The sequence below is a fragment of the Odocoileus virginianus genome, chromosome 30 (genome assembly GCF_023699985.2).
Source record: "Odocoileus virginianus isolate 20LAN1187 ecotype Illinois chromosome 30, Ovbor_1.2, whole genome shotgun sequence".
Taxonomy (NCBI): Eukaryota; Metazoa; Chordata; class Mammalia; order Artiodactyla; family Cervidae; genus Odocoileus; species Odocoileus virginianus.
The window spans coordinates 6,499,717-6,522,570 of NC_069703.1; the positions used below are offsets into that span (position 1 = coordinate 6,499,717).

The window sequence follows — 22,854 nt, forward strand, 5'->3', positions numbered from 1 at the left end:
AGGGCCCTGGAGGTCTGAGCAGCCCCTTGCTTTGCCATTTTTGGCCGTGCCAGCTCAGTGAGCAGCACGGTTCCTCAGTCAGGTTTTGAGCCTGGGGCCACTGCAGGGAACGCGCAGAAACCTAACCGCTGGACTGCAAGGGAATTCGTGCCCCTTTGCTAGGCTAACTGCATGTAAAGATGAGCCTTCACCAGGAGGGTCTGAGAGGCCCAGTCTGTCTCCACAGCATCATGGTGGATACTAGCGGTACACTGGGCTTCCCTGGCAGCTCAGACGGTAAAGAATCCTCTTGCAAAGCGGGAGACCTGGCTTCAATCCCCGGGCTGGGAAGATCCCTTGGGGGAGGGCATGGCAACCCACTCCAGCAATCTTGCCTGGAGAATCCCATGGACAGAGGAGCCTGATGGGCTACAGTGCAGGGTCACAAAGAGTTGGACACGACTGAGCGACTAAGCAACGACGCACATGCACACACAGGGCACTGAGGAAATGGGAACTGTGGGGAGGCGGCCCCGAGGACAGCAGGCGGCCCCCACTACAGAGGGCCCCACCACGGCATCTGGCCTGTGGAGAGGCGGCCCCCACTCCTGAGGGCCCCATCACTGCATCTGGCCTGTGGAGAGGCGGCTCCCACTCCAGAGGGCCCCATCACTGCATCTGGCCTGTGGAGAGGCGGCCCCCACTCCTGAGGGCCCCATCACTGCATCTGGCCTGTGGAGAGGCAGCCCCGAGGACAGCAGGCGGCCCCCCACTCCAGAGAGCCCCATCACTGCATCTGGCCTGTGGAGAGGCAGCCCCGAGGACAGCAGGCGGCCGCCCACTCCAGAGGGCCCCATCACTGCATCTGGCCTGTGGAGAGGCAGCCCCGAGGACAGCAGGCGGCCGCCCACTCCAGAGGGCCCCATCACTGCATCTGGCCTGTGGAGAGGCGGCCCCGAGGACAGCAGGCGGCCCCCCACTCCAGAGAGCCCCTATCACTGGATCTGGCCTGGCCTGTGGAGAGGCAGCCCCGAGATAGCAGATGGCCCCACTCCAGAGGGCCCCTATCACTGCATCTGGCCATGACCTCATGCTGTTTGACACCCAGGACCAGGCGGTCAGGCAAGCACGGCTGGCTCCACCACCCTCTCCCATCACAGTATACTTGAGATGTCTTCCTTCCCACCTGTGGTCTCAGTTCTGTTCTCACTCCAAACCAAACAGGAGATGCTCAGTGAGTGGCAGAACATGTTCTATGCCTCAGCATCCAACCTTTTAGTCTTGCTATCTAATTTAGTGCCTGGCTGGTCATTCGTATCACTTTAGGAAATATTTAGCCTCATGGGAATGGAAGTCCTGAGTGAATAGGAAGGAGGAATGATAAATATATTTTCCACTGGGGAAATAAGGAACATGAAAGCTTCAGAACTTAGAGCACTTTTAGGAAGAGTCAATGATGCCCTAAATTATACACCTAGGAGAAATGAGGAGGCTAAATACAGAAGTTATTCTGAGGGAGATTGGAGGGTGAGTCAGGTAGACCACTGACTTGGCAGATGGAAGGTGGGGGTGGCAGGGAAGTGGAATTTCTTTCTCTTTTCACCACCTATGCAAAGTTCCTCAAATGTTGATGAGATTCTGAAGCTTGTGAAAATGGAGCTTCATGGGCCCTACCCTTAGAGCCCCTAACTGCCCTGCTGGGGTAAGCCTCTAGCACGTTTGTGTCCCCGGGCACAGCACAGTATTCACATCACTTGGTCTGAAGATCAAACCCTGAGAATCACTGCTGTCCTGTGATCTGACAGGTGTGTCACAGATTTAAAAAAATAGTAATAATTTATTTTTCGCTGTTCTGGGTCTTGCTGCTGCACTGGCTTTTCTCTAGCCATGGCGAGCAGGGACTACTCGCCAGTTGCGGCGTGCAGGCTTCTCATCTCAGTGGCTCCCCTGGTTTCAGAGCACCGCTCTCGGGTGCACAGCCTTCAGCAGTTGCGGCATGTGGGCGCAGCAGTTGAGCTCTCTAGAGCACAGGCTCACTACCTATGGCACTCCAGCTTGGCTGCTCCTGCGCATGAGGAATTTTCTCAGACCAGGGATCAAACCTGTGTCTCCTGCATTGGCAGGAAGATTCTCTACCGCTGAGCCACCAGGGAAGCCCCTATATCAGACTTTTAGAAGCTGAGTAATGATTCAGAGAGCTATCACTCACAATTTGAGAGCAGTTACCAATAAATCTCTGAGAAAAAAAGACTGGTTTTGCTTACTTCTAACCTCTCCTTTCAGAGAAGGCAATGGCACCCCACTCCAGTACTCTTGCCTGGAAAATCCCATGGACGGAGGAGCCTGGTGGGCTGCAGTCCATGGGGTCGAGAAGAGTCGGACATTACTGAGTGACTTCAGTTTCACTTTTCACTTTCATGCATTGGAGAAAGGAATGGCAACCCACTCCAGTGTTCTTGCCTGGAGAATCCCAGGGACGGGGGAGCCTGGTGGGCTGCCATCTATGGGGTCGCACAGGGTTGGACACCACTGAAGCGACTTAGAAGCAGCAGCAGCAGCAGTAGCAGCAGCAGCAGCAGCAGCAGCCGCCTCTCCTTTTAAAGCCTGAGTGTCGGACTTCCCTGGTAGCACAGTGGAAAAGAACCTGCCTGCCAATGCAGGGGACACAGGTTCGATGCCTGGTCCGGGAAGATTCCACATGCCTCGGAACAACTAAGACTGGGTGCCACAACTATTGAGCCTGCATTTCAGAGCCTGAGCTCTGCAACAAGAGAAGCCACAACAGTGAGAAGCCTGAGCACCACAACTGGAGAAAGCCCTTGCACAGCAATGAAGATCCAGTGCAACCAGAAATAAAGTTATTAAAAAAAAAAAAAGCCTGAGTGTCTTTACCCTATATCCACATTTATCCCTTTCCCCACCTGAAGAAGGTGTGGCTTTATTACAGAACCATGTCAATGCAGTGTTTTTAAAGTTTGTGGGGAGGCAGCGTTATTGGGCAGGGGTAAAGCTGCTAAACTAAAGGGTGGATGTGACCAAGGGAGGGGGAGCTGCCTCCCGTAGCTACGCTGTCAGTGTTAAGCTGTGGTCCAGTTGACTCTGCTCAAAGGGAAGGCCCAAGCAACACTGCTGTCCTCTGCAGGTTGTACCAGCCCAGACAGGACAGCCTTGGCAGTCAGTCATTTTCTGGATGCCAAATAGAGCAGAGGGAACATCTCTGAGTCCAAGGGATAGCAAAGCACTTCATACAGAGGGCTTAATTTGACTCTTTTTCCAAACAAACAAACAAAATAACAGCTCGATCTTTTCCTTCCCCAGGAATAGGACAAAAGGAAAAGTCGGTATTTGTGAAGTGGTTCTCATGTAAGTGTCTATTTTAGTGGAAACAGATAACAAGTTCATGCTGCAGGAGAAAGCTACCCCTCCCCCAACACTGGAGTGGCGGATGGAGGCAGAAGCACTGTTGCCTCTCCACCCCACCCTCTGGGCCCCGCTGCAGCTCTAACCCCAGCTGTGTGCTGGACTGAGGGCAGTTTCACACAGGCAGTGCCCAAGAGCAGGACGAAGGGTCCCGCAGAGGGGGCTGTATTTTCTGCTGGCAGATTCATATAGACTCAGTCTTCACTCTAGGGAAGAGTCAGCATCTCAAGTTGGAAAAAAGAAGGTATGGTAGTACCGCCTTTGAAGGGAAGGGCACCTCTGAGTGCTGGAAGCTGCAGTGAATTGGGAGTTGGTCTACCTTGCCCCTTCTCTGGCACTGCCAATGTGAACTCACACGCCCTTGAGAAGGCAGTGCCCTTAACAATAGCTTGTATGCATAGTTGGTTCTCTGCATCTGCAGTTCAGATTCTACCAACTGCCAATGGAAAATATTTGAGAAAAAAAATTTCAGAAAGTTCCAAAAAGGAAAACTTGAACTTGCCAGCAACTGTGTACATAGCATTTAAATTGTATAGCTATTGTAAGTAATCTAGCGATGACTGAAATTATATGGGCTGCACGTAGATTATATGCAAATACTATGCCACTTTATAGGGTGTTCCTCATAGCTCAGGTGGTAAAGAATCTGTCTGCAATGCAGGAGACCTGGGTTCGATCCCTGGGTTGAGAAGATCCTCTGGAGGATGGCAAGGCAACCTGCTCCAGTATTCTTGCTTAGAGAATCCCATGGAGTTGCCTGGTGGGTTACAGTCCATGGGGTCACAAGGAGTCAGCTATGGCTGACATACTTTACCTTTATCTTTGGTGAGGAAAGGGTTACAAAGAACCAAGCAAATAGCTTTGGGCCCTGGAATAGTTTGTCCATTACAAAACATCGTCCATTACAAAAAATTACCATCATCCACTCTTTGCCTGCCCCATTCCCTGCCCACATTTGAAAACTCCCTGGTGGGTCAGATGGTAAAGAATCTGCCTGCAATGCAGGAGACCTGGGTTAGACCGCTGGGTCGGGAAGACCCCCTGGAGAATGGAATGGCAATCCACTCCAGTATTCTTGCCTGGAGAATCCAAGGACAGAGGAGTCTGGTGGGCTACAGTCCATGGGGTAGCAAAGAGCTGGACACGAATGAGTGACTAACACTTCATGCCACTTTATACAAGGGACTTGAGCATCCCAGATTTTGGTAACCGTGGGGGTCCTGGAACAAATCCCTCATGGATACTGAGGGATATATATAACAAGAGAGGGTTAGATTTGCTATCTCCAAGGCCCATGGAATCAGATTAGAAGTTCAGTGAAATGCTCTTCGTAGGCCTCAAATAAGCACTGTTAGGTTGCATTATCTACAGACGAGCTCTGTTTTAGCACGGCATGAGGGTGTGTCAGGTACTTCAGCGTTACCTGTCGTGTCTCAGTATAGGCGTAGGCAGCACGCTTGTCAGGAGCCATCCAAACTCAGCCAGAGTGTGCAGCAGAGGACCGTAATCTGTCTTGATTTCACAGCCCTGCGTGAATAAGCACAGAGCTCACAGTCTAAGGGCAAAGACGGTAAGTGTGCTGACGGTGCTGACAGTAAGGGCGGGGAGTGTTGGGATAAGCGGCGTTCACGCTCCATTAAGGGCAGCTTCACCAGTCTTCTTTTCTGCTTCCTGCTGCTTCCCGACCATTCAACCAGGCTGGAAACCCTGGGGATCTGAGTGGAGGAGGTTCTCTAAGGTTTGGGCCTTCCTTCCCTAGGTCTTGTTTGGGCATCAAACTTTAATATATAGGGTGGGGGCTAGGAATTTGCATTTTAAAAAGCTCCCTGGGTGATCTGGATCCAAGGAGAGTCCACACTTTCAGAAACACTGGTCTAGGGCCTGGGAAGTGAGGACTGGAGTAGAGAGTGAGCATTGAGGAGGTGAGAGGAGCAAAGAATGTTCACTTCTTTTCACTCACTTGGAGTTGATTCTTACTTGGAGTTTTCCTCTTATCCCACATCATTGTGTCCCACCTCAATGGGGTTTCCAGTTTCCTTGATAATGGCCTATGTCTCTCTAAGCTTGGCAAGGCCAGAAAGACAAAAGTGTCCTTGAGAGAGGCTGTCAGTGAGGGCCTCACACACCAGCAAATATAGCTGAATTCAGTCTGTACACCTCAACGGCAGTCCATTTGGTGACACCTGAATTCAGAGCGCACAATGCTGACTGCAAAGTCACCTCTTATTAGGAAGGACAATGCTGTGTGTACACATTTGGTCTGGTGAGAGAAAGAATACCTTGGGATATTTTTGCCTTTGAAAGTCAATTCACAGGGTGAAAAAGTCAGTCACATTGGTTGCTCAAAGACAAAACTGAATTTGTTTTCACTTTCATCTAGTTGTCTTGGCATTGTGTACAGAGAATCTCAGTGCCAGGGATGTTGTTTAGAATCAGAATGTCGAACGTTTGGGAATCTACTGCTATTTATGTATAATTATTTTGCTATCTTTAAACAAATCTGAACATTGAGTAAAACAAATCACCTTTTCCCAAATTAGCAAGAAGTTTGTTCAAGTATTTGTGATGAAATTCTGAACACTGAATAAACATGTGTTTGAAGAATATTGTCTGTGTTAGGCAATGAAGATCTAAATGTAAAACTCAATATAAAAGTAAAGCTAAATTATAAAAAAACTGCAGTTTACCTCAATAACTGTCCATTGTTCTACTACGATGGCATCATTTCCTTTCCTGCTGAAACCTGGTACTCCAGAGCCTTCTTCTTCATAGATAAAGAATCCTTCCAAAGATTTTGACAAGTGATCCCCTGTGAGGAAAAAGATACAATTAAGGAGAGTTGCACATTTTCAGTGTCTTTTCAGATCATCTAAAATGTTAATAAATAACCCTTAGGGGAAGCTGAAATAAAAATATATAAATTAATAAATACTTGTTTTAGGTGAATCTATGACATTTCCCTTCTCTTTGAGGTAATTTCTTTCTTTTTTTGGGAAAAGTTAAGACAGTTGTATACCTAACTGAATTAAAATCAAATTGTAAACACGAAGACTACAATAACAAACACAAGATAAAATAATATCATACAATGAGAAGCAAATGGATTTCTTAAGCCTAAAAACATCTGTAAATCACCTTCACCTGGAAATCAAATGCTGGTTTCTGCTCTACATGTTGTGTGCATGTCAATCATACCACTAAGAAAAATGGCATCAAAATTATTAATCCTTGAAATTACAGGTGTGATATCAAAACCAAGGTGAGGTAAGATTATTTTAAAAAATATGAATACAGAACAATTCTTTGTTTCAATGATGCTTAACAAAAAAAAGAATGGTAACAGGAAGATCCTAAACAGAAGTCATTGTCAAAAGAATTCCTGCTGGGAAGGAAGTTTGAGGGAGGGCCTCTCTGACATTTTTTGAACAGTTGACAATAACCAGCTGGCCAAAACTAAACTGATTTTATGGAAATTCTTTTGTCTCCTACTTAGCAGTAGGAGGCAATTTTCCCATGATCATGTGCTGGTTAACCATTTTGTTTTTATACTGCACAATGTCACATCAAAGTTTCCCTGATGGACAATTATCCAAATAATAACCTACAAAGTTTTCAAAACATCTATTAAGCTTAAAGACCAAAAAACAAACAAACACCAAAGTAATTCAAATGTAATTTTCAGCTTTCATTTTTATTAATGAGCTATAAAACTTTAAGAGAAAATCACTATTACTATTTTTATATCAGTTTGGGCAGAATAACATGAAGAATTTACTTTGTTCAGCATGGTTCCCAAAACCCAGTAAAGTTTAATTTACTTGTTGAAATTGCTATTCTAACTACAGTATATGTTCCACTTCCTTTAAATGTACTTGTCTACTGTCATACCAAAGTGACGCATAGAATTAAACCTGTTTTTGATCATCAGTTTAGAGCATCACAAGAACATCTTTAAAATTGTATATTTGCCTCAAGTCCTTTTTTAGAATAGGGGTATGAATTTTAAGAATAATTATATACTGTGATAATTATGTAGTTAATTGTAATCTTTTCTTATTTACTTTAGGATTATATAGTTGGAGAACTATGGGTTTTGTGGTGTCTGTTTTCCTGTTCTCAGTATTGAGATTCCATAGTACTTCTAAACTTCTTTTGGTTTAAAAGAATGAAAATGTGGTAGACTCACACATTGCAATACCAAAAAGAATAAAAAAGAAAGACTCACTGGAATACAACAACATGGATAACTGTCAAAGACACCATGGAATATTACTCAGCCGTTAAAAAGAATTCATTTGAGTCAGTTCTAATGAGATGGATGAAACTGGAGCCCATTATACAGAGTGAAGTAAGCCAGAAAGATAAAGAACATTACAGCATACTAACACATATATATGGAATTTAGAAAGATGGTAATGGTAACCCTATATGCAAAACAGAAAAAGAGACACAGATGTATAGAACAGACTTTTGGACTCTGTGGGAGAAGGCGAGGGTGGGATGTTTCAAGAGAACAGCATCAAAACATGTATATTATCTATAGTGAAACGGATCACCAGCCCAGGTTGGATGCATGAGACAAGTGCTCGGGCCTGGCGCACTGGGAAGACCCAGAGGAATCGGGTGGAAAGGGAGGTGGGAGGGGGGATCGGGATGGGGAATACATGTAACTCCGTGGCTGATTCATGTCAATGTATGACAAAACCCACTTCAATATTGTGAAGTAACTAGCCTCCAACTGATAAAAATAGAGGGGGAATAATTGTATATTTGCCTCAAGTCCTTTTTTAGAATGGGGGTATGAACTTTAAGAATAATTATATACTGTGATAATTATGTAGTTAATAGTAATATTTTCTTATTTACTTTAGGATTATATAGTTGGAGAACTATGGGTTTTGTGGTGTCTGTTTTCCTGTTCTCAGTATTGAGATTCCTTAGTACTTCTAAACTTCTCTTGGTTTAAAAGAATGAAAATGTGGTAGACTCACACATTGCAATACCAAAAAGAATAAAAAAGAAAGACTCACTGGAATACAACAACATGGATAACTGTCAAAGATACTATGTTGAGGAAAAGAAGTGAGGGGATATAGAAAACATAATGTATAGTTCAACCTACATGAAGTTCAAAAATAAGCAAAATTAATCTATGGTGCTGGAAGTCAAAACAATGCTTCTCTCTGCATTGGAGGGTATTGATGGGGAAGGGCCATAAGGAGGCCTTCTGGGATTTCGGAAATGTTCTGTATCCTTGTTTTTTTTTTTTTTTTTTTTTTTTTGCCTTTTACCCCTCAATATTGAGATATAGTTGATATATAAGGAAATGTTCTGTATCTTGAATATTTGTGTTCTATTCAGCTATATGCATATTAATACATATTGTTCTACGTATCTTATAATTTCAGTTAAAAACAAAAGACATTCCTTCTCACTTTAGAGTTCCTCAAGTCCCCTGGCTAAGCTTTCTTAGGGACCATGCTGGTCCTCAGAGACACAGAAGAATGATACTTCCCAGAAGGGACTATTTCTATCTCTTAAGAAACTCTCCCTGACAGAAGTGGCAGCTGGGGAGGGTGGCAGGGAAGGCCTCATGGGGAGTGACCATTGGGGTGCTTGGTGTGTTATATTCCAGGTATTGGGATAAGGTGACAATTCTGAACAATTGCTTAACAACTGTCCTGAACTGACTCATCTCTTAACAGCATGAATCTCATACCTTCCCACACTGTGTGCCTGGGCCCACTGGTGTGCTCAGAATGGGGTTCATATGAGCTAAGGTACAGGGCACCCCCTCCTGCCCAAAGCAGCTTTTCTTCTTATATCCATGTGTCCTACAATATTGTTGTTGTTCAGTCGCTCAATCGTGTCTGACTCTTTGTCACCCCACGGACTACAGCATTCCAGGCTTCCCTGTCCCTCACCATCTCCCGGAGCTCAAACCCATGTCCACTGAATCGGTGCTGCCATTCAACCATCTCGTCCTCTGTCATCCCCTTCTCCTCCTGCCTTCAACCTTTCCCAGCCTCAGGGTCTTTTCTAACAAGTTGGCTCTTGGCATCAGGTGGCCCAGTATTGGAGCTTCAGCTTCAGAATCAGTCTGTTCAATGAATATTCAGGATTGAATTCCTTTAGAATTGACTGGTTTGATCTCCTTTCAGTCCAGGGGACTCTCAAGGGTCTTCTCCAACACCACAGTTCAAAAGCATCAGTTCTTTGGCACTCAACCTTTTTTATGGTCCAACTCTCACATCCAAACATGACTACTGGAAAAACCACAGCCTTGACTATACGGACCTTTGTTGGCAAAGTAAAGTCTCTGCTTTGTAATATGCTATTTAGGTTTGCCATAACTTTTCTTCCAAGAAGCAAGTGTCTTTAAATTTCATGGCTGCAGTCACCATCTGCAGTGATTTTGGAGCCCAAGAAAATAAAGTCTCTCACTGTTTCCATTGTTTCCCCATCTATTTGCCATGAAGTGATGGGACCGGATGCTGTGATCTTAGTTTTTTGAATAATGAGTTTTAAGCCAACTTTTTCACTCTCCTCTCTCACCTTCATCAAGAGGCTTTTTTGTTCCTCCTTGCATTCTGCCATAAGGGTGGTGCCATCTGCATATCTGAGGTTATTGATATTTCTCCCAGCAATCTTGATTCCAGCTTGTGCTTCATCCAGCCTGGCATTTCTCATGATGTACAATATTATCATCTTCTATGTGTGCAGAGGGCTTCTCAGGTGGCTCAGTGGGCAAAGAATCCGCCCACAGTACAGGAGACACAGGTTTAGTCCCTGGGTTGGGAAGATCCTCTGGAGGAGGGCATGGCAACCCACTCGAGTACTCTTGCCTGGAGAATCCCATGGACAGAGGAACTTGGCAGTCCACAGTCCATAGGATCGCAGAGTTGGACACGACTAAAGTGCTTGAGTGTGCATGTGTGCATACTATGAAAAAGTTACAAAGAACTGACCTGATCCACTGCTTCTCAATTTTCTTTTCTGGCCTTGTGAGTAACATGTGAGATCTCAGTTTCTCCTGACCTGGGACAGAACCTGTGCCCTCTCAGTAGAAACACAAGTCTTAACCACTGGCCTGCCAAGGAAGTCCTGTGGTTAGCTTTTAAGAATGGGGAAGATGTCCATTTTGCTCATCAGTATAAACCCTATGTGCCAGGCCTAGGGCCTGGTGTGTATATATATACATATGGGGTTTCCCTGGTGGCTTAGCAGTAAAAAGTCTGCCTGAAATGAAGAAGACTTGGGTTCAATCCCTGGGTCAGGAAGATCCCTTGGAGGAGAGCATGGCAACCCACTTCAGCATTCTTGCCTGGAGAATCCCCGTGGACAGAGGAGCCTGGCGGGCTGCAGTACCTGGGACTGCAAAGAGTAGGACACAGTGGAGCAACTATGCACAGTAGCACACACGTACATACATACATACATACATGTGTATATGAAATGAATACATACACATTTCAGTGTCATGACTCTACCCTACTTCTCATCCTGATACATCTCCAACTCCACACAAGCATGTTTATAGGAGTGAAGAGACTGAAATGACTGTCAAGTGGAGTCTGAAAAGAATCCACAGAACATGAAAATGTAGCCTTCAGGTGTGGGTGTATCAGAGGTAGGCAGAGGCTGTGTTCTGAGGGTTGCAGGCGCTGGCAGGCTAGTGAAGTGTAGTAACCCCAAGGGCTGTGTCGTGTGTGGTGGTGTGTTCTGTACCAGTGGGCAGAGTTGGCCATCTCATCCATGTCAGCTGCCCGCTGGATCTCTGCAAGTTCTGGTGGAATAAAGTGCTTTGTCTCTGTTGGCATAACTGGATACGCCTCTTGCAGGCTCCTCTGGGTTCATTTGGGAGTTGTAAGTGTGCAGAGAACCCAGCTGCAGGCCAGTTTGGAGAAGGCCAGATGCTGGAGAAGGTCAGGAACAGGAGAAGGTTATGCAGTGAGACCCTCGGGCCACAAGAACAGCAGGAGGGTCCCTGGGTGCCCCTGTGTGTGGGACTTTTCAAAACAGAAAAGGCTTCGAAAGTGAGTGGGGAAGGGCACTGAAGAGGAATTTCACAGACCTTACAACATTTCCACCATGACTTACCTGACTTAAATTTTTTTCTCCCACTTCTCTCTGTTTATGGAGAAGTTTATAGAATGAGATTTGTGGAGTAATATATTTAAATTTCTGAGCAATATCTGGTTTTGTACTTCTCCTCATGTGTGGGCTGGCTTCTGACAGTATTTTGGAAGAGGATGGAAGCAAGACAAAACAAAATATGCATTGTCCCCTGCATGCTTTGGATGTCAGGCATCAGATGTCCTAGGACAAAGGGGCCGATTCGGCCCCGCTTCCTCTGGCTTGCTTCTCATGGTGACGCGGGCACGGATCACAATTTCCCCTCCACAGCTTCCCTGTCTGCTCCCAGGAAAGTCCCGAGTGACACACCCTGTCGCCAGACCTTACAGACCACGGCTCATTAGGGCTTGGCATGGCCTGCAACGCAACACGCCTAATGAGACATTCCCGAGCTGCTGACAGGGAGGGACTCTCCCTGGGGCTCTCTAAATAGCTTCTGAGGCTTTGAGAACAAAGGCCCTACAGAGCCTCTGGCTGGCAACTGCTGTGGCTAATTTTATTTCCACCAGCAAGGCTCAAGGCAGGGATGCCTGAAAGACATTGTGAAAGGAGGATTTCTTTGTCTTTCCTTCAGCAATTAGTCATAATCCAAAATTTGGAATGGCTCTTTAAAGTTTTTCTTGGCCACATTACACAGCTTGCAGGATATCCTAGTTCCCCGACCAGGAATGGAACCCAGGCCTTGATAGTTGAAAGCATGGAGTCTTAACCACTGGACTGCCAGGGAATTCCACAATCCCCAGCCCCTTTTTTGAATGGCTCTAACTTAGACTCTTTGGAGGGAAGAGCAAGACATAGACACACAGAGAGAAATATGTGAAGCATAAACTGACCTCCAAACAGCTGATTCATACTAAAAGTATTGTAAGAACATCTTGTGTCAGGAGAGAAAACCCATCCCAGAAAATGAACTCTGACAGTGGGTGAGGCACTGTGGGAGTCACTTTGTACATAGTATATCTTACCAAATTCTCACAACAGTTAGTAGAAGTGTTTTTACACCCCTTTTAGGAAACTGAGGCTCAGTTAGCTCAGCTAACTTTCCCAAGTCACACAGCTCTAAGTAGAAGACAGAATTTAAACTCTGTTTAAATCCTAAAGTCCACAGGCTTTATATCAGATCTGGCTGTTTCCATAAAAGATCTACTTGGAAGAAGTTTCCAATAACCAAAAATACTATTAAATATTTATTGAGTACTTGTTAAGTGCCAAACACTATCCAAGGGGATGTACTTTGGGGTGCTCCAATGAGCTAGATCCTTACTCTTGCTTATTAGTTAAAGGGACCTATTGGAACATGACTTGACAATTTTAAATAACCAGTCTTTAGTTGTATTAGTTAAGGCATCACTAGGCTGATCTAATAATAATGAGGTTTATTGAGATCTCATCTGGTTTGCTTTTTCATTCCTCTCCCTAACCTCAGTGAATCACAGTCCCTAACTATCCTGATCTGCATAAACTCCATCCTTCCTAATGCATTTTTCCAGTCTCCTTACTATCTTTTTTTCTTTTCTTTTAGCACTAATCTCTTAAAAAGAAAAAAAAGACCAACAAAAAATGCTTTTCTTAGAAATAATTTTTGGAAAGTTTTGCTTGTTTTTGTGATAGACAAATGATTACATATCCACTGTAACTAAAAGATTAGAGAAGAAAGATAAGGGAATGGCATACATAAATATAGATCATTTTCTGAACCAAAGTTTACTTTTCTATACAAATTTTAGGAGGAGTCGGGTTTAGAGAGGAAGACAAGGTAGGTAGTATCCAAAACTGGGCTGCTGCTGCTAAGTCGCTTCAGTTGTGTCCGACCCTGTGTGACCTTATAGACGGCAGCCCACCAGGCTCCCCTGTCTCTGGGATTCTCCAGGCAAGAACACTGGAGTGGGTTGCCATGTCCTTCTCCAGTGCATGAGAGTGAAAAGTGAAAGTGAAGACGCTCAGTCGTATCTGACTCCCAGTGACCCCATGGACTGCAGCCTACCAGGCTCCTCCGTCCATGGGATTTTCCAGGCAAGAGTACTGGAGTGGGTTGCCATTGCCTTCTCTGATCCAAAACTGGGATAGTGTAATAAATTTGGATAGTAATTGTTAAATGCCATCATATGCCTCCTGACTGGGCTGCTATAGTACCTCTTACTAGTTGATCACATCGAGGTTTGTCTATTTCTGATAGTTACAACCCAACAGCAAACATTACAATAGTACCACACAGGATTGTTAAGATTTTATATTAAAGTTGCATGTGCAATTGCCAAATTCAGACTTAAATTGAAGAAAGTGGGGAAAACCACTAGAACATTCAGGTATGACCTAAATCAAATCACTTATGATTATACAGTGGAAGTGAGAAATAGATTTAAGGGACTAGATCTGATAGACAGAGTGCCTGTTGAACTATGGACGGAGGTTCGTGACATTGTACAGGAGACAGGGATCAAGACCACCCCCAAGAAAGGAAATGCAAAAAAGCAAAATGGCTGTCTGAGGAGGCCTTACAAATAGCTGTGAAAAGAAGAGAAGTGAAAAGAAGAGAAGTGAAAAGAAGAGAAGTGAAAAGAAGAGAAGTGAAAAGCAAAGGACAAAAGGAAAGATATATACCCATTTGAATGCAGAATTCCAAAGAATAGCAAGGAGAGATAAGAATGCCTTCCTCAGCGATCAATGGAAAGAAATAGAGGAAAACAACAGAATGGGAAAGACTAGAGATCTCTTCAAGAAAATTAGAGATACCAAGGGAACATTTCATGCAAAGATGGGCTCAATAAAGGACAGAAATGATATGGACCTAACAGAAGCAAAAGATATTAAGAAGAGGTGGCAAGAATACACAGAAGAACTGTACAAAAAAGATCTTCACAACCCAGATAATCACGATGGTGTGATCACTCACCTAGAGCCAGACATCCTGGAATGTGAAGTCAAGTGGGCCTTAGGAAGCATCACTATGAACAAAGGTAGTGGAAGTGATGGAATGCCAGCTGAGCTATTTAAAATCCTAAAAGATGATGCTGTGAAAGTGCTGCACTCAATATATCAGCAAATTTGGAAAACTCAGCAGTGGCCACAGGACTAGAAAAGGTCAGTTTTCATTCCAATCCCTAAGAAAGGCAATGCCAGAGAATGCTCAAACTACTGCACAATTGCACTCATCTCACACGCTAGTAAAGTAATGCTCAAAATTCTCCAAGCCAGGCTTCAGCAATATGTGAACCGTGAACTTCCAGATGTTCAGGCTGGTTTTAGAAAAGGCAGAGGAACCAGAGATCAAATTGCCAACATCCGCCGGATCATCGAAAAAGCAAGAGAGTTCCAGAAAAATATCTATTTCTGCTTTATTGACTATGCCAAAGCTTTTGACTGTGTGGACCACAATAAACTGTGGAAAATTCCTCAAGAGATGGGAATACCAGACCACCTGACCTGCCTCTTGAGAAACCTGTATGCAGGTCAGGAAGCAAGTTAGAACTGGACATAGAAAAACAGACTGGTTCCAAATAGGAAAAGGAGTACGTCAAGGCTGTATATTGTCACCCTGCTTATTTAACTTATATGCAGAGTACATCATGAGAAGCGCTGGGCTGGATGAAGCACAAGCTGGAATCAAGACTGCCAGGAGAAATATCGATAACTTCAGATAGGCAGATGACACCACCCTTATGGCAGAAAGTGAAGAACTAAAGAGCCTCTTGATGAAAGTGAAAGAGGAGAGTGAAAAAGTTGGCTTAAAAGCTCAACATTCAGAAAACTAAGATCATGGCATCTGGTCCTGTCACTTCATGACAAATAGATGCGGAAACAGTGGAAACAGTGGCTGACTTAATTTTTTGGGGCTCCAAAATCACTGCAGATGGTGACTGCAAAAAGACGCTTACTCCTTGGAAGGAAAGTTATGACCAACTTAGATAGCATATTAAAAAGCAGAGACATTACTTTGCCAACAAAGGTCCGTCTGGTCAAGGCTATGATTTTTCCAGTGGTCATGTGTGGATGTGAGAGTTGGACTATAAAGAAAGCTGAGCGCCAAAGAATTGATGCTTTTGAACTGTGGTGTTGGAGAAGACTCTTGAGAGTCCCCTGGACTGCAAGGAGATCCAACCAGTCCATCCTAAAGGATATCAGTCCTGGGTGTTCATTGGAAGGACTGATGTTGAAGCTGAAACTCCAATACTTTGGCCACCTGATGCGAAGAGCTGACTCATTTGAAAAGACCCTGATGCTGAGAAAGACTGACGGCAGGAGAAGGGGATGGCAGAGGATGAGATGGCTGGATGGCATCACCGACTCAATGGGCATGAGGTTGGGTAAACTCCAGGAGTTTGTGATGGACAGGGAGGCCTGGCATGCTGTGGTTCATGGGGTCGCAGAGTTGGGCACGACTGGGTGACTGAACTAAACTGAACTGTGCAATAATTAGAATCTTTTTTCTTAGTAGTAATATCTGTCCTTTTAGCCATTGAACTTGAGAGGCAAAAACATTTCCTCCAACTCTGACACAGGTCAAATTTTTTAGGTATCAACATATCATAATATAAAAGTTACCTTTAGATGTTTCCCAGCATACAAAAGAATCAATTAAAGACAAGCCTTGTTTATAATAAAATGTAGTTAACTCCAGCCAATCAGCATCAAGTGTACTAATGACAGAGCCTTTTCTTGTTACTTTCATTGACAGGATGCCTTCCTGATAGTTCCAGGAGGTTGATTCATCATCAAAAACATTGAAGACTGTATACAACTTGTTATCTGAGAATAGGTGTTCAGAAGGAAGAAAAAAGGAAAAGAATTACTAAAATTGTTTTTTTTTTAAATTTAATTAATCATGAGCTATTTCAAGCATACAAATAGGCACAGAGAATAATAAAATTACCTACCATGCAAGTTTTATCAACTGTTAACTTTGGGCCATGTTTGTCTCAGAGTTTTTTCAAGGAAATAAGAGATGTATGCAGTTAAGGCTCACGATGTATCTCCCCTAATTCTATTCTCCAGAAATAGCTACTGTAATGAATTCGGTGTTAATCATTCTCATGCAAGTACTTCTCTTCTTTAAAATACATATCTATACACATAAGTGATGTTTTGCAATTTAAAATTTTTAAGAAATGGTGTGTTGTATGTCTCAATCTATAAGTTAATTTTCTTGTTCAACATGATGCTTTAGAAGTGTAATTAATACATGTAGGTCTTGCTCATTTAGTTTAACTGTTACATCACATTAGAGTTTACTTTTCTCCTACTGATGGAATTAGATATTATTACTGAATTTCTATTATTACAAACATTATTCATTCCTTGGATATGTATATGAAAGTGATTCCAGAATGCATTCTACTTTAAGTTAGCAAATTCTTAACTTGGAGGTCCATGGACCCACATCACTGGTTGTGCATTAGGAAGTCTAACGTCATTTGCATCACAGACAGTATTAGGGATATGTGTGTTACGTGTGTTTTTCTGGGTGAGTCTCCATGGATTTCATCAGACTCTCCAAGAAGTCTTTATTATGTGTCCACTCTCAATCCCCTGCACCAAAAGTTAAGAACCAAGCCCTGGCATAGAACAGTTATAAGGGCTTTAAAATAAACTAAATAGAAGGCAGAATCTAAAGATTGATAATTAATTTAAAAGATGAGGAATAGACATTTGATCTAATCAAACTCAGGATGGGAATGAGCAGGAGTTTAAAAGTAGCCATGGATACCAGGTGGTGCTAGAGGTAAAGAACCCTCCTGCCAACGCAGGAGATGCAAGAGACTTGGGTTCAATCCCTGGGTCAGGAAGATCCCCTGAAGGAGGGCATGGCAACCCACTCCAGTATTCCTGCCTGGAGAGTCCCATGGACAGAGAAGCCTGGTGGGTTATAGTCCATAGGGTTGCAAAGAGTCGGACTTAGCATGCAGCACACATGTGGACAGAATATAATAGGTAGCTCTCTGACCGTAATTCCAACACTTGTTCACTCTTACATTCCTAAATTTTTCACACTGCAGGAAAATCAGGGTGGTAGTTAGCTAAAGAACTAGTTTAAAAAAAATGGAACGGTGTTGGTGGTGGTGAGGTGGTGAGATGATGAGTTGGGAAATGCTCTTGGTTCTTTCTTAAGGAGGCCATGCTGACTATGGTCCAATGAGTGTCTGCTGTGCACAAATATTGAGCAATCTCACAACCCAAAAAGCTGATACCACCAGTGCATGTGGCCTCAGCACCAAGACTGATCAAAGGATAAGTTAATAGCAGCTAACTTAATACAGTCTATTCTGTGCCAGGCAGAATAAGCACTTTTGTAGACATCTCATTTCTATTTATCACAGCAACACCTTTCTATAAAGACACTGAGGCAGTCTGACTGTAAACTCCTAATTCTAAGGTTTACACAGTTTTTTACTAGTGCTTTTTAAAGCATGCCCATAAAAGTATCAGAAAACTTAGAACAGTCCAAAATTCTCTCAGTTTCTTGGGAAGACTTGCTAGCTGCAAAGAAGAATAAAACTATTGTTTAAAGTTATGTAAGGATGCAGGCACTATTGTTACATTAATTGTTTCACCATGATGTGCATTCTCATATTCTAATTGGTGATTAAAGGAAGCCAATTAACTTCAAAGGTGAAAACCATCCATGAAATGGGAAAGGCCAAAACTAAAATTCTCACAGACTCTTTTTAGGGAAAAACATAAATTAGAACAGCTTTCTTTACAGAATCACTTTTTTGGTACACATGCACAGCCTCCATTTGGCTCATGACTAAATGGAACCCAATTTTTAACATAAAGTTTCATTACGTGGATGGTGTATGACCATGCTAGGGGTAACTGTTTGGAAAACTGCCCTACCTTACATCCATCTGTAATAATTAAAAAAAATCAAGGCAAGTTTATACAAGTTTATTCATTAGTCTTTAGAGATATAATTTGTCTCATATTTGTTAAAAACCCTTCAAGACATATTTTCGCTAAATTTAAACGAATATAGATCCTATTTCTACTCTTCTTGTCTATTATTACCTTCTTTTCTTGATCTAGAGAAACTGGGGCTGCCATCTCGTTCCATTTGACAATGTCCGCTTTCATGATGTAGTTCTTCCTCGATTCCACTTTCAGATGACTGCCCACTTAATGTTCCTTCACTCCAGATTTTACAGTTTTCCTCTGGACTGTGTCTCACATGCAGTGTTGATTCAATGTCTCCATCATGGTTGGTTCCATTGCAGAATTTAAGTGATGGGGAGTGCTGTGATATGAATCCAACAAATCTCATTCCTCTTTTAGCAGCTACATTAACCTGAGGTTTAAAAAGAGATGGTAGAACAAAATGTAAACTTCATTTACATTGATTACCTTATCAATTAATCTTTAGGTTTATTAAGGAAATCCATTAGGAAAGCAGTAAATCTACCAGTAACTAAAGGCCTATTCATAAACAAACTAATGACCTCTAACACAGCACCAAGCCTAAGACAGTGTCACACTATTATTCTGACTTCTTCAAACAGAATTAATACACTTTAGAAATTATGAAAACAAGAATTGTATTTTCTCCAAAAGGTTATTATTTGGGAAGAACTGATAATTCTATAGCATGATTTTTGCAGCCCTGTTAACAATAGTTTCTGCAGTTGAAGTAAAATATAAAACTATTCTAAGAAAGGCTCAAAAATAACATTACCAAATACATCTTAATTAATAAAGAAGAGACATTAATTTAAAAGCAGAAAACATGCAGCTTTGTTAGTTTGATGTAGGTAAAGAAAAATGTTAAAAGACATTCTTGACAAATGTGTATGTGTATACATAAGCCAAATTCATTCTCCCACTCTGATCTGCTCATATCTTGAAGCTATTGTCTCCTTTCTGGGCCAAATACACATAATTAGATTCAATCTTGTCAGTTACTGAGTAGGGTTCAGAAACACATGACAATGCCAGTGAAATCATTTGAGAGCTTAAGAGTGATTATTTTCACACTTGGCACTTTTCTTTCTCTGCTTTTGCATCATTTCTTTGTTCTCTTTGTGTCCTGTCTTCCTCCTGTGTTAAACACAATTCTTCTGAGGGTAGGCACTATCTTACTCATTTTCATGTTGCAATGTTTTGTACCTATAGGTGCTCTATAAGTATTTGTTAAATACGTTAAAATGAAGAAATAGCAACATCTTTTATATTGGCACTGCTTTAAATGTTTTAAATGTACTTGGAAGGGGAAGAAAGAGTTATGATGCAGATTGCAAGTGCAAACATCTATAGTCAGAAATGAAGGGGAATGAAAAAGGCCAGTAAGCAGAGTGGTGAGGGACTTCCCTGGTGATCCAGTGGCTAAGACTCCGTGCTCACAGTGCAGGGTGCCCAAGTTCAGTCCCTGCCCAGAGAACTAGATCCCACATGCACAATTAAGAGTTTGCATGCTACAACTAAAGATTCTGCATGCCACAGCTAAGACCATGTGTGCGTTCCAAGTCACTTCAGTTGTGACAAATTCTTCACAACCCTATGGACTGTAGCCTGCCAGAGTCCTCTGTCCATGAGATTCTCCAGGCAAGAATACTGCAGTGGGTTGCTGCCCTCCTCCAGGGGATCGTCCAGACCCAGATATCGAGCCTGTGTCTCCTACAGCTCTAGCATTGCAGGCGGATTCTTTACTGCTGAGCCACTGGGGAAGCCCAACTAAGACCTGCGCAGCCGAATAAATAAGTATTTTTTAAAAAAAGAAGCAGCAGCAGGGTGAAATCAGGCAGCAATGTCCACTTAAAGGGGCCGATTGTAACTTAGCTCTGGCTGAAGAGGAGGGAATTCTGAGCCAGGCAGAGGGTGTGGGTATATGGAGCTAGGACAAACACTGCTGACACAGTATCATTTACTCCTATAAATTAACACATTAAGATTGTAGCACTGCAAGAAGCCTCAAAAATAACCATAAATTGTTCTTTATATCAGGACTCCTGGGAGAGGAGAGGAGATGTGGTAAGGAGGCAGGTCAAAGTGCTTTTTCTAGGTCTTATTTGTTGATTTGGGTGAAAAAGTGCAGAAGGCTTTCTCTATTACTAAAAAGTTTTGTCTGGAAAAGTTTGGTTATCTTATGGAATATTACTGTCTTTTCCATTTTTAATTTGGAATACTGATGTTTTTAATGTTTTTTATTTAGAAAGCCTAGGGAAAACATTTGTAAATCTAAATTTAAAAAAGAGCAAACATTGACATAATATTAAAATAACATCTAGCTGTTCAATAATCAACTCTTTATATAAGGCATTTGTTCAAAAATAGTATTGGGCACTTATCTATTGCTCTTGTTCATACACAGGGCAATGTTCAAACATTTCACATGCTATGTTTCCTGAAGCTGTTCTCTTCATAAAATAACCCCATTACTCTAATTGCTGAAATAACAGGACTTTCCTGTTTAAACAGATCTTTAACTTTGTTCAGGAAGTCAAATGCAAAACAAGGGCTCTCATGATGATCTATTAAGACTAAATTAGCAGTTTCATTTTTGTTTCTAGAGTGAATTTATTCCCATAAAAAAATATTTCCCAGAATAGCAATAGTAAATAGTGTGAGTACCTTGTTTATAAAAATCTAGTTTTGAAAACTGTTCCTAAAAAACCTTACTGAATGGTGACTTTATATCTAAATGGGAAATACTTAGCTGCTATAACTGGCAAAACACAAGCCACAGATAGTCTTACTCACATGGTCATTTAAAGCTTGGGAACAATACAATAGAAACAGTGAACAAATTTCACAGTTTCTTATTTGACAGGAAATGCCTTAGGTTTTTGGCTGTATTCATTTAAATAGAGCTAAACCTTACACATATGTCAATGCAACTAAAGTTAAAAAAATCCAAACTTTAGCCATCAAATCCTGTCAACTTCAAATACTTATGAATGTACAATTTTTTCAATCAATATACATATAGTGTTTAATTTTTCATTTAAGGTTTATTAAGTTATATTGAATAGATTTTTTTCTCTCAATAGCCAATGTACTTGTCATGTTCAATGCCCATAAAGTATTCTATCTTATTGATAGACAATTGCCTCCTTCTCAGTTTTCCAGTTATTGAGAATTTGGCCCCTGTTCACTGTTGATTAAGGTATCTTTGTATAAATATGACTTTTCCCTTTTCAGTTAATTTCCTGGAATAGATTCCTAAAAAGAAAAATAAAACAAGATTTATGATTTTTATTACCAAATTGATATTCACTGTACTAATTTATTCCAATGATAATTGCATTATATATGAATATATTTGAATTTTTTCTTAAAGGTCTTTACAGCATTGAATTTAATATTTTCAATTTAATTTCTCAGTTCATACTGGTGAGGTATTACTTCTCAGTTTTTACTTACATTAAAAATTATTAGTTAGGTTGAACCCTTTGCGAAATGTTTCTTCATTATTTGTGTTTCCTTTTGTACTTTCTATGGATTGTCGGTCCATTCAAGACTGAATGTACTTTCATGCTTTTGTGTTCATTTCCTATATACTCTGAAAATGAAGCTTCCGTAAGGCACATTTCTTGACCATTTCTCTGGATTCTTTTTTTCCTAGTATACAATTATATATTCAAAATTCCTCAACCTACTTTTATAATTAAATATGTCCAGTCTTTCATTTTCTTTTGGATTTTTTGAACTTGAAAAACTTACCTCTTTATTTTATGTGAAATGTGTGGAGTCTACCGATCGATTGCCCATTTTACCCAGCACCATTTACTAAGTAATAGTTATTCCTCCATTTTATTTATCAGGTTTGTTATGAAACTTTCTATATACGTATTAATTTATTTCTGGCATTTCCATTCTGTTTCACTGGCCTCTATTTCTGTTTTTAATTCTACAATTTGGTAATGTGCTTCAATTTGTTTTAAAGTCTAGAAGACAAAGTCACCTATCATTTCCCTGTTCTTTTTAAAGCAGGAAAGGAAACTGATGAAGAAATATAAAAAACACGTATTTTAGTACCTTTTCTATCAGTTCTTTTGTTACGTCATTTGTTTGTGTCTCATAAGTTAGAGGACATTCCTCAATCACAAGCCTTGGGCGTCTTTGTCCACTGGGTGCTGTCGAATGCTTCGTGCTGTAACAGAGAATATGTTTATGATTGGAAGCCAATTGCTAATTTTTAACTAATAAGTTCATGTGAAAATGAGTGAGCTACTCACAAATAAGGTCAAGGTATTCCTTTTTCTTTGTTATTTCAACTTATGGTTGTCTTCTTATGTAAAATTATCAGAAAAAACATAATAATTTCTATTGAGATTTCCTTGGTTAAAATCTCTAAGAATTTAATTTCTAATTTAACATGAAAGAAAAACT

The 22,854-nt window shown here is 41.7% G+C and overlaps 1 protein-coding gene across 7 annotated transcripts in view; it reads right to left on the reverse strand.

Annotated features, from left to right (window-relative positions):
* The window catches only part of RFTN2 (raftlin family member 2), an 85,990-nt gene that overhangs the window by 27,479 nt on the left and 35,657 nt on the right, over positions 1–22,854 (reverse strand). For all 7 annotated transcript variants that reach the window (XM_020893561.2, XM_020893563.2, XM_070458503.1 and 4 more), the window contains 5 exons: positions 22,501–22,615; positions 18,541–18,817; positions 16,078–16,281; positions 6,087–6,208; positions 4,823–4,926 (listed from right to left, as the gene is read on the reverse strand). In XM_020893561.2, the coding sequence (XP_020749220.1) occupies positions 4,823–4,926; positions 6,087–6,208; positions 16,078–16,281; positions 18,541–18,817; positions 22,501–22,615 (822 nt within the window). The remainder of the gene's footprint in view (positions 1–4,822; positions 4,927–6,086; positions 6,209–16,077; positions 16,282–18,540; positions 18,818–22,500; positions 22,616–22,854) is intronic.